Source organism: Theropithecus gelada, chromosome 2 (genome assembly GCF_003255815.1).
Source record: "Theropithecus gelada isolate Dixy chromosome 2, Tgel_1.0, whole genome shotgun sequence".
Lineage (NCBI taxonomy): Eukaryota > Metazoa > Chordata > Mammalia > Primates > Cercopithecidae > Theropithecus > Theropithecus gelada.
The window spans coordinates 172354928-172367322 of record NC_037669.1 but is presented as its reverse complement, the minus strand read 5'-3'; the positions used below and the strand labels follow the sequence as shown (position 1 = coordinate 172367322).

At 39.3% G+C, this 12395-nt stretch overlaps 1 protein-coding gene across 2 annotated transcripts in view; it reads left to right on the top strand.

Annotated features, from left to right (window-relative positions):
• NGLY1 (N-glycanase 1) overlaps positions 1–12395 on the top strand; it is a 67838-nt gene that overhangs the window by 5700 nt on the left and 49743 nt on the right. For both annotated transcript variants that reach the window (XM_025375783.1, XM_025375782.1), the window contains exon 2: positions 48–162. In XM_025375783.1, coding sequence (XP_025231568.1) covers positions 48–162 — 115 coding nt within the window. The remainder of the gene's footprint in view (positions 1–47; positions 163–12395) is intronic.

Below are 12395 nucleotides of genomic sequence, written 5' to 3'. Positions count from 1 at the left end.
GAAAAATATAAATTACCATATATAATGAAACTTTTGTTTTTTGTCAGAAACCCTAATGATGAAAAATATAGATCTATCCGGATTGGAAACACAGCTTTTTCTACTAGACTCTTGCCTGTCAGAGGAGCTGTTGAATGTTTATTTGAAATGGGCTTTGAAGAGGTAAGTATGTTCGAGGATTTCCTCTCCCCTCTTCACGCACAAAGCAGTCGTTATCATGTTGGTGAATAATTGTTTGAATAAGATAATGATTTTTAATTTATCATTGTTTGAATAAGATAATGATTTTTAATTTCTCATTTTGGGAATCAGTAGAAATAGTTGTTTCTTCACTGATTGGACATTTAAAAATCACAGCAAGTATAGTTTAAAATTTCAGTAAAGTATAACAACGCTCCACAGAGAAATTCTTACGAGTCTTAGTTCTTGAGAATAAGGGAGGGTCAAACATGCAACCCCAGGACCAAATGTGGTTCACTTTAGGCTTTTAGCAAAAACCTGATTTGTGAGCACACGTGAATACTGATAGATCTAGCTACCTGTCTCTAGTAGGAAATGAAAAGAGTCTGAAGTAAACAGAAAAACTGAGTTCAGTTACCACACAGAAGGGGTTTCTTCTGTGACAGGAGAGGAGTCTCAGTATGTTTTTTTGTTTACTTCAAACGAATATTTTGGTGTTACCTTTTGGAATCTTGTGGTGTAGTTTAATTTTATGACACATTGAAAGTAGTTATTAAGATTCTGAATTTTCTTTATGTTTATATCCTTAACTAGTTCTCCTTTGTAGAGTGTTGGAAGAATTTGAACAGGTTACAGAGACTCAGTAGTCAGTAGTAGTTAGAATAGGCAATCGTAGAAATTGTTAAAGAGAGATGCTGAGCTGCTATGTAAGATTCAATTTCCTTCGTGCCTCTCTGCTTCCCTCCCCAGGTTCCATTTCAGTCCCTGAAGTAACAGTAGTGAACAAAGTAGTAGATATAGTCCCATCTCACATGGAGCTTACATTTCTAATAGTTTAAACAGCCAGTAGATGTGAAAACAAGATGAGTGCAAAGAAGAAAATAAGACCAGGTAATAGAATAAAAAGTACTTTGCATGGCAGGTAGTGGTCAGGGAAGGCCTCTCTGAGGAGATGACATTTGAGCTGTGACTTGAAAGATCTCAGGTACCTGAAACTCTCAAGTAAGAGTATTTCAGACAGAAGGATTAATGTGTGTAAAGGATTTCCTGCAGGAGTAACCGTGAAACAGAAATAAGCTGCATAGGGAGGCAGAGACCAGGACACGTGGGGTCTTGAGGACTGTGGCAAAAGACTTAGACTTTTTCTAAGTGAGATGAGAAGCCATTGGGAATTTTTTTTTTTTTTTTAGATGGAGTTTCGCTCTTGTTGCCCAGGCTGGAGTGCAATGATGCAATCTCGGCTCACCATAACATCCGCCTCCTGTGTTCAAGCGATTCTCCTGCCTCAGCCTCCCAAGTAGCTGGGATTATAGGCATATGCCACCAAGCCTGGCTAATTTTGTGTTTTTAGTAGAGATGGGGTTTCTCCATGTTGGTCAGGTTGGTCTCGAACTCCTGACCTCAGGTGATCTGCCCGCCTTGGCCTCCCAAAGTGCTGGGATTACAGGCGTGAGCCACCGTGCCCAGTCTGGAAAGTTTTAAGTAGGGAAAAATATTTTTGAAGATTATTCCAGCTTGCTGTAAAGAGAATTCTTGGAGGTGGTGGGATGGGGACAAGGGATGAAGCAGGGAGACCAGTTAGAAAGCTTATTATGTTAGTCTAAATAAGAAATGGCAGTGGTTTGTGTAAGGTCCATGAAGGCAGAGCTTTTTGTCATTTCTGTTCCTTGTGTTGCTGGCTCCTGGAATAATGCTGGTACCTTAGAAATGTTAGGCATTCAATAAAGATTTGTTGAATTAAGTACTGATGGTGGAGATGGAGAGAAGTAGATGGATCCAGGATTTCTTTTTGTGGCAAAATCAACAGGACTTGCTGGTGATTTAGATGTAAGATATAAGGGAAAGGAAGGAATCAGGGACTTATCTATGTTTTGGTTTAAGCAGCTAATTGGATGGGAGTATCATTATTTGAGATAGAGAAGCCTTGGAGGGTAGCAGGTTTTAAGGGAGAAACCACCACCTGTCTTTGGACAATTGTGACTAATTTGCTGTCAAATATTCAAGTAGAGATGTCAAGCAGTTGGATATATGAGTTTACAACCCCAAAGGAGAGACTAGGCTGGGGATATAAATTATGGTGTGATCTGATTGTAGATGATACACAGGCATCTTAACATAAAGAATTTCAAATTCCTTGTTCAAGGAAGTGCCAGTTTTCAAGATTTAAATTGGTTGGGAAAACTGAGTAAATGACAACTGAAGGCTCTACCCATTTCTCATGTTGAAGTGTCACATATTTAATAGAATTAGATTTGTTTTTCATTCAGCAAATATTTGAGTGCTGAGTAGGATAGCCAGCCATTCCAGTTTGCTCAGTGCTGTCCTGGTTTTAGCAGTGAAAGTCCCACATCCCAGAAAACCCCTCAGTCTCAGGCAAACCAGTGTTGGTCACTCCAGTGCCAAATAACAGGCCACACTGAGACTTGTAGTAGTATTTGATGCAAATGGAGTCACAATTTCAGAAAAGATTAACAGGTTTTGATATGACTAATTTATACTTAAAGTTTCTGTTTGGCTTTAGACATCGCACCTCAGGACTTGTCTGAAGTAAATGTTTTATCAGTGTGGCTAAGTTTAGGAAGAACTAATAGTGCTGAAACTGAACTCTACCACCAAAAAGAAATTTGGTGGGCTTTTTAAAGAATAATTATATGGATACATAATAGTTGTACATTATGGGGTGCAGGTGATATTTTGATGCAAGCATACAAATGTGTAATGATCAAATCTGAGTAAGTGGAATATCCATGATCTGAAGCATTTATCATCTTTTTGTGTTAGAAATATTCAAAATTCTGTCTTCTAGCTATTTTGAAATATACAATGAATTGTTCTTAACCGTAGTCCACCCGATTGTGCTGTAGAACATGAGAAATTATTCCTCCTATTTAACTATAATTTTGTACCCATTAACCAATCTCTTTCTATTGTCCAGTCCCTTCTATCCCTCCAAGCCTCTGGTAACTGCCATTCCACTCTTCTTTATTTTTTTAAATTTGTATTTAATTTTGTAATATATTTTTACAATCACTCTTTTCTTCTATGGGATCAATTGTTTTAGCTCCCACATATGAGTGAGAACATGTGGTATTTGTCTTTCTGAATCTGGCTTACTTAACATAAGGTCCATCCATTTCCATCCATGTTGATGAAAATGACAGGATTTTGTTCTTTTTTATGGTGGAATAATATTCCATTGTGTATATATACCACATATTCTTTATCCATTTATCTGTTGATGGACAATTAGGTTAATTCCATATCTTGGCTATTGTGAATAGTGCTGCAGTAAACGTAGGAATGTAGATATCTCCTCAATATGCTGATTTTGGAAACTGGTGGATAGGAGACAGGACTAACTTGCAGCTTCCAATTGGACTGACAGAACAGTGCCTGGAAACTCACATCGTGAACTTTTGCTCTGAGAATTACCACAGGAACATTCCAGGAAAACCAAAAGAATTCACAGATCCTTTGAAAAAAGTAGCTTGCTGCTGCAAATTCCATGAGACAGAGGAAAATCTATGAGTGCCTGAAGTGTGAGAGGGGGAAAGTCCACTGGGGAACCTGAAAATCCAGATCATGGGAGAAGGGTTTAACTTTACCTAGAGCTGAAATGAATTTAGAGAGCTGAGGAAAATACAAAAGTAGAACAAGTGACGAGAAGAGCCTGCAGACACTCCTGGCCACTAAGGAGGCCATTTCTGACTTTATCTCACAGGTGTCCTTGGGGAGGGCTGCCAGTGGAATTGGGGAAAGACCACAGGGAGAATGAAACTTGCAGCTGAACACGAATTTTCCTGGACTGGGGAATACAGGGGAGGCGTCAAAGAGGAAATGCAGATACAAGCACAGAAGCCAAGGCAGACGGAGAGGGGTGAAGCCTGAAAGCCCTGATTGCTTTCTCAGTGGGGAGACTTGTAGCCTGGGGCAAAATCTCAGCGCTGCACACACTGCCTGGATATAAACATGGTGCTATGTGGCTCGTGGTGGGAGTGAGACTGGCCCTTCTGGCTGCGTGGGAGCGCGGTAAGGCCTGTTATTGCTGGCTTTCCCTCACTTCCCTGGTAACCTGTATGACGCAGCAGAGACAGCCATAATCTCCCTGGGAACATAACTCCATTGGCCTGAGAACCACACCCCCATCCCCCACAGCGGCCACAACAAGCCCAACCCAAAGAGAGTCTGATCTCAGACACGCCTAACCCTGCCTTCATCTGATGGTCTTTCTCAACCCATCCTAGTAACTGAAGAGAAAAGACATAATCTCTTGGGAACTCTATGGCCCTGCCCACCGCCTGAGAAACCCAGATGCTTATCCAGGCAACCCTAGGGCAGGCTTATATCCTCTTGATACTACCGTAGCTGATGCTGTCTTGAAAGCATCACCTCCTGGCTGAGCATCACTTCCTTTCCAAGAAAGGAAAAAACAACAGCTGATTCCACCACCTGTAACATCCTGGCTAACCAGAGGTCCTGAGTCTGACCACATGACAGCTTTACTGCCAGCACACCTGGAATTCGAGAAAACCAACACGCTAAACAAAACTACAACCAAGGTCCCACACAGAGTCCACTTCACTCCCCTGCCACCTCCATCAGAGTAGGAACTGATGTTTATGACTGAGACTTGAAGACAGATCACATCATAGGACTCTTTGCAGACACTCTCTAATACCAGTTCAGAGCACAGTAGCTCTACTGGGTCGCTAGACCCAGAGGAGCAATAACAATCACTGCAGTCCAGCTCTGAGGAAGCCCCATTCCTAGAGGAAGGGAAGAGCATCAAGGGACCACCCTGTGGGGCAAAAGAATCTGAACAGCAGCCCTTGAGCCCCAGATCTTTCGTCTGACATAGTCTATACCTAAATGAGAAGGAACCAGAAAAACAATTCTGGTAATATGACAAAACAGGGTTCTTTAACATCCCCAAAAGATCATACTAGCATAGTAGCAATGGATCCAAACCAAGAAGAAATCTCTGAATTGCCAGAAAAAGAATTCAGAAGGTCAATTATTAGGTTACTCAAGGAGACACCAGAGAAAGATTAATACCAACCGAAAGAAATTTAAAGAGTGATACAGGATATGGATGAAAAAAAAATCTCCAGAGAAATAAATAGTATAAATAAAAAACAATTACAGCTTCTGGAAGTGAAGAGCACACCTAGGGAAATACAAAATACGTTGGAAAGTTTCAACAATGGAATTGAACAAGTAGAAGAAGAGAACTTCAGAGCTCAAAGATAAGGCTTTTGTATTAACCCAATCCAACAAAGACAAAAAAGAATTTAAAACATGATCAAAGCCCCAAGGAAGTTTGGGATTATGTTAAATGACCAAACCCAAGAATAATTAGTGTTCTGGAGGAAGAAAATACATCTAAACATTTGGAAAACATATTTGAGGGAATAGTTGAGGAAAACTTCTCTGGCCTTGCTAGAGATCTATGTATCCAAATACAAGAAGCTCAAAGAACACCTGGGAAATTCATCTCAAAAAGATCATCACCTAGGCGCATAGTCCTCAGGTCATCTAAAGTCAAGACAAAGGAAATAATCTTACAAGCCCTTAGGCAAAAGCATCAGATAACCTATAAAGGAAAACCTATCAGATTAACAGCACATTTCTCAGTAGAAACCCTATAAGCTAGAAGGGATTGGGGTCCTATCTTTAGCCTCTTTAAATAAAATAATTGTTAGCCAAGAATTTTGCATCCAGCAAAACTAAGCTTCATAAATGAAGGAAAGATAGTCTTTTTCAGACAAATGCCAAGAGAATTTGCCACTACCAAGCTAGCACTACAAGAACTGCTAAAAAGGAGCTCTAAATCTTGAAATAAAACCTTGAAATACCAAAATATAACCTCCTTAAAGCATAAATCTCACAGATCCTATAAAACAATAAATAACATGATGGAAAAAAAACAGAAAACAAAGTATTCACACAACAACTAGCATGATCAGTAGAATAGTACCTCATATCTCAGTACTAACACTGAATGTCAGTGGCCTAAATGCTCCACAGAATGGCAGAATGAATAAGAATTTACCAACCAAGTATTCTCTGTCTCCAAGAGACTCTCTTAATGCATAAAGACTAACATAAACTTAAAGGGGTGAAAAAATATATTCCATGCAAAAAGCCAGCAGGAGTAGCTATTCTTATACAAAACAGACTCCAAAGCAACAGTTAAGAAAAGACGAAGAAGGGCATTATATAATGATAAAAGGCCTAGTTCAACAGGAAAATATTACAGTCCTAAATATGTATGCACCTAACACTGGAGCTCCCAAATTTATAAAACAATTGCTACTAGACCTAAGAAATGAGATCGACAACAACACAATAATAGTGGAGACTTCAGTACTCACTGACAGCACTAGACAGGTCTGCAAAATTGACGTAGAAGGGACATACTTTAAGGTAATCAAAGCTGTGTATGACTGACTCACAGCCAACAGTATACTGAATAGGGAAAAGCAGAAAGCATTCCCCCTGAGAACCAGAATAAGACAAGGATGCCCACTTTCACCACTTCTATTCAACATAGTGCTAGAAGTCCTAGCCAGAGCAGTCAGACAAGAGAAAGAAATAAAGAACATCAAAATTGGTAAACAGGAATAAACTGTTGCTGTTTGCTGATGATATGATCGTGTACCTGGAAAACCCTAAAGACTCATCCAAAAAGCTCCTAGAGCTGATAAATGAATTCAGTAAAGTTTCAGGGTACAAAATTAATGTACCCAAATCAGTAGCACTATTTGTGCACCACAGCGGCCAAGCTGAGAATCAAGAACTCCTTTTATAATAGCTGCAATAAAATAAAATAAAATACTTAGGAATCTACCTAACCAAGCACGTGAAAGACCTCTATAAGGAAAACTACAAAACATTGCTGAAGGAAATCATAGACAACACAAACAAATGGAAACACATCCCATACTCATGGAAGGGTAGAATCAATACTGTGAAAATGATCATACTACCAAAAGCAGTCTCCAAATTCAGTGCCATTCCCATCAAAATTCCATCATCATTCTCCATAGAACTAGAAAAAACAGTCCTAAAATTTTTAAAAGCAGCCTACATAGCCAAAACAAGACTAAACAAAAAACAAATCTGGACAAATCACATTACTTGACCTCAAACTATACTACAAGACTGTAGTCAACAAAACAGCATGGTACTGGCATAAAAATAGGCACATAGACTAATATAATAGAATAAATAACTCAGAAATTAAAGCCAAACACTTACAGCCAACTGATCTTCAACAAAGCAAACAAAACATAAAGTGGGAAAAGGACATCTATTCAGTGGTGCGGGGATAACTGGCAAGCCACATGTAGAAGATTGAAACTGGATCCTCATCTCTTACCTTATACAAAAATCAACTGGAGCTGTATGAAAGACTTACATCTAAGACCTGGAACTATAAAAAATTCTGGAAGATAACATCATAAAAACCTGTTTAGACATTGGCTTAGATGAGGACTTCATGACCAAGAACCCAAAAGCAAATGCAATAAAAACAAAGATAAATAGATGGAGCTTATACTAAAAAGCTTCTGCACAGCTAAAATAATCAGCAGAGTTAACAGACAACACACAGAATGGGAGAAAATCTTCACAAACTAGGCATCTGACAAAGGACTAATATCTAGAATCTAGAAGGAACTCAAATCAGCAAGAAAAAAAATCCCATCAAAAAATTGGCTAAGGACATGAATAGACAGTTCTCAAAAGATATGCAAATGGCCAATAAACATATGAAAAAACGTTCAACATCTTTATCAGGGAAATCAAATCAAAACCACAGTGTGACACCACCTTACTCCTGCAAGAATGGCCATAATTAAAAAGTCAAAAAATAACAGATGTTGGTGAAAACTTTTACACTGTTGGTGGGAATGTAAACTAGTATGACCCCTATGGAAAACAGCGTGGAGAGTCCTTAAAGAACTAAAAGTAGATCTGCCATTTGATCCAGCAATTCCTGTACTTGCATATCTACCCAGAGGAAAAGAAGTCATATGAAAAAGACACTTGCACACACATGTTTATAGTAGCACAATTTGCTATTGCAAAAATATGGAATCAATCCATCAGTCAACAAGTGGATGAAGAAAATGTGGAGGCCAGGCCATAGTGGCTCATGGCTGTAATCCTAGCACTTTGGGAGGCCATTGTGGGTGGATCACTCAAGGTCAGGAGTTCAAGACCACCCTGGCCAACATGATGAAATCCCATCTCTACTAAAAATACAAAAATTTGCTAGGCATGGTGGTGGACACTTGTAGTCCCAGCTACTCGGGAGGCTGAGGGGAGAATCACTTGAACCCGGGAGGCAGAGGTTGCAGTGAGCTGAGATCGTGCCATTGCACTCCCACTTGAGTGACAAGAGCAAAACTCGTGTCTCAAACAAAAAGTGGAATACTGTGGATACTACTCAGCTATAAAAAAAAGAATGAAATAATGGCATTTGCAACCTGAATGGCATCAACAACCTGGATGGAATTGGAGACCATTATTCTAAGTGAGGTAACTCAGGAATGGCAAACCAAACGTTATATGTTCTCACTTATAAGTGGGAGCTAAGCTATGTGGACACAGAGGCCTAAGAACCATACAGTGGACTTTGGGGACTTGGAGAGGAGAAGAGTAGGAAGGGTGCGAGGGATAAAAGACTATACATTTAGTCGGGTATAAGTGCATCAAAACCTCAGAAATCACCACTAAAGAAATTATCCATGTAACCAGACACCAATCCCTTCCCCAAAAACCTATTGAAATAAAAAAATAGAATTAAAAAAATTAAAAATGCTTAAAAATTAAGCATAAGAATTTTTTTTTAATTAAAGGTCATTAAAAAATGGTTACTTTTTTTGGATATGTGCCTAGCAGTAGGATTAGTGAATCATATGGTAGTTCTATTTTTAGTTTTTTTGAGGAACCTTCATACTCTTTTTCTTAGTTTACATACTAATTTGTATTCCCACTAACAATGTATAAAAGATTATTTGCTCTAGATCCTTGAGAAATCGCCACACTGTTTTCCACAATGGTTGAACTAGTTTACAGTCCCACCAACAGTGTAAAAGTGTTCCTATTTCTCCACATCCTCTCCAGCACCTGTTGTTTCCTGATTTTTTAATGATTGCCATTCTAACTGGTGTGAGATGGTATCTCATTGTGGTTTTGATTTGCATTTCTTTGATGGTGAGTGATGATGAGCATTTTTTCATGTGTCTCTTGGCTGTATGAATGTCTTCTTTTGAGAAGTGTCTGTTCATATCCTTTGCCCACTTTTTGATGGGGTTGTTTTTTTTCTTGTAAATTTGATTGAGTTCTTTATAGGTTCTGGATATTAGCCCCTTGTCAGATGAGTAGATTGCAAAAATGTTCTCCCATTCTGTAGGTTGCCTGTTCACTCTGATGGTAGTTTCTTTTGCTGTGCAGAAGCTCTTTAGTTTAATTAGATCCCATTTGTCAATTTTGGGTTTTGTTGCTGTTGCTTTTGGTGTTTTAGACATGAAGTCCTTGCCCATGCCTATGTCCTGAATGGTATTACCTAGGTTTTCTTCTAGGGTTTTTATGGTTTTAGGTCTAACATTTAAGTCTCTAATCCATCTTGAATTAATTTTCGTATAAGGAGTAAGGAAAGGATCCAGTTTCAGCTTTCTACTTATGGCTAGCCAATTTTCCCAGCACCACTTATTAAATAGGGAATCCTTTCCCTATTTCTTGTTTTTGTCAGGTTTGTCAAAGATCAGATGGCTGTAGATGTGTAGTATTATTTCTGAGGGCTCTGTTCTGTTCCATTGGTCTATATCTCTGTTTTGGTACCAGTACCATGCTGTTTTGGTTACTGTAGCCTTGTAATGTAGTTTGAAGTCAGGTAGCATGATGCCTCCAGCTTTTTTCTTTTGGCTTAGGATTGTCTTGGCAATGCGGGCTCTTTTTTGGTTCCATATGAACTGTAAAGCAGTTTTTTCCAATTCTATGAAGAAAGTCATTGGTAGCTTAATGGGGATGGCATTGAATCTATAAATTACCTTGGGCAGTATGGCCATTTTCACAATATTGATTCTTCCTATCCATGAGCATGGTATATTCTTCCATTTGTTTGTGTCCTCTTTTATTTCACTGAGCAGTGGTTTGTAGTTCTCCTTGAAGAGGTCCTTTACATCCCTTGTAAGTTGGATTCCTAGGTATTTTATTCTCTTTGAAACTATTGTGAATGGGAGTTCATTCACTAGAAATACCATGTGACCCAGCCATCCCATTACTGGGGATATACCCAAAGGATTATAAGTCATGCTGCTATAAAGACACATGCACACGTATGTTTATTGCAGCACTATTCACAATAGCAAAGACTTGGAATCAACCCAAATGTCCATTAGTGGCAGACTGGATTAAGAAAATGTGGCACATATACACCATGGAATACTATGCAGCCATAAAAAAGGATGTTTGTGTCCTTTGTAGGGACATGGATGCAGCTGGAAACCATCATTCTCAGCAAACTATTGCAAGAACAGAAAACCAAATACCACATGTTCTCACTCATAGGTGGGAATTGAATAATGAGATCACTTGGACACAGGAAGGGGAACATCACACTCCGGGTCCTATTGTGGGGATGAGGGAGGGGAGAGGGATAGCATTAGGAGATATACCTAATGTAAATGATGAGTTAATGGGTACAGCACACCAACATGGCACATGTATACATATGTAACAAACCTGCACGTTGTGCACATGTACCCTACAACTTAAAGTATAATAATAAAAAAAAAATTCAAAAAAAAAGATTCTTTGCATCCTTGCCCACATTTATTTTCTGTCTTTTTGATAATAACTATTTTAACTGGAGTGAGATAATATCTTGTTACGGTTTTGATTTTCATTTCTCTGATAATTAGTGATGTCGAGTATTTTTTTCATATACCCGTTAGCCAATGGTATGTCTTCCTTTGAGAAATGTCTATTCAGATCTTTTGCTCATTTTTATTTTTATTTTTAATTATTATTTTTTGAAACAGAGTCCCACTTTGTTGCCCAGGCTGGAGAGCAGTGGCACAATCTCAGCTTACTGCAGCCTTTACCTCTCAAGTTCAAGTGATTCTCCTGCCTCAGCCTCCTGAGTAGCTGGAACTGCAGGTTCACGCCACCTTGCCCGACTAATTCTTTTGTATTTTTTTTAGAGATGGGATTTCACCATGTTGGCCAGACTGGTCTCGAACTTCTGACCTCAAGTGATCCACCTACCTCGATCTCACAAAGTGCTGGTATTACAGGCGTGAGCCACTATGCCGGCCTCTTTTGCTCATCTTTAAATGAGATTTGTTTTTTGCTATTAAGTTGTTTCGGTTCCTTTTGTATCCTGGTTCTTAATCCCTTGTCATTTGACTAGTTTGCACATATTTTCTTTCCCTTTCTAGTTTGTTTCTTCACATTGTTTGTTCTTTCCTTTGCTGTGCATAAACTTTTTAATTTGATGTGATACCTTTTGTCAATTTTTGCTTTAGTTGTCTGTGCTATTAAAGTCTTACTCATGAGGCCGGGCGTGGTGGCTCATGCCTGTAATCCCAGCACTTCAGGAGGCCGAAGTGGGCGGATCACAAGGTCAGGAGATTGAGAACATGTCTAACACGGTGAAACCCCGTCTCTACTAAAAATACAAAAAATTAGCCGGGCGTGGTGGTAGGCACCTGTAGTCCCAGCTACTCAGGAGGCTGAGGCAGGAGAATGGAGGTTGCAGTGAGCCAAGATCGCACCACTGTGCTCCAACCTGGGCGACAGAGCAAGACTCCACTTCAAAAAAAAAAAAAAAAGTCTTACTGATGAAATCTTTGCCCAGACTAATTTCCTGAAGTGTTTTCCCAGTATTTTCTTCTAGTAGTCTTATAGTTTAAGGTTATAGTTTAAGGTCTTACACCTAAGTCTCTAATCCATCTTTTTTTTTTTTTTTTTTTTTTTTTTAAGATGGAGTTTCACCTCTTGTTGCCCTGGCTGGAGTGCAGTGGCACAATCACCACTCACTGCAGCCTCTGCCAAGTTCAAGCGATTCTCCTGCCTCAGTCTCCCGAGTAACTGGGATTACAGGTGTCCACCACCACGCCCAGCTAGTTTTTTTTTTTTTTTTTTTTTTTTTTTAAAGAAAGGGTTTCCCCATGTTGGGCCGGGGGGGCTTTAATCCCTGCCCC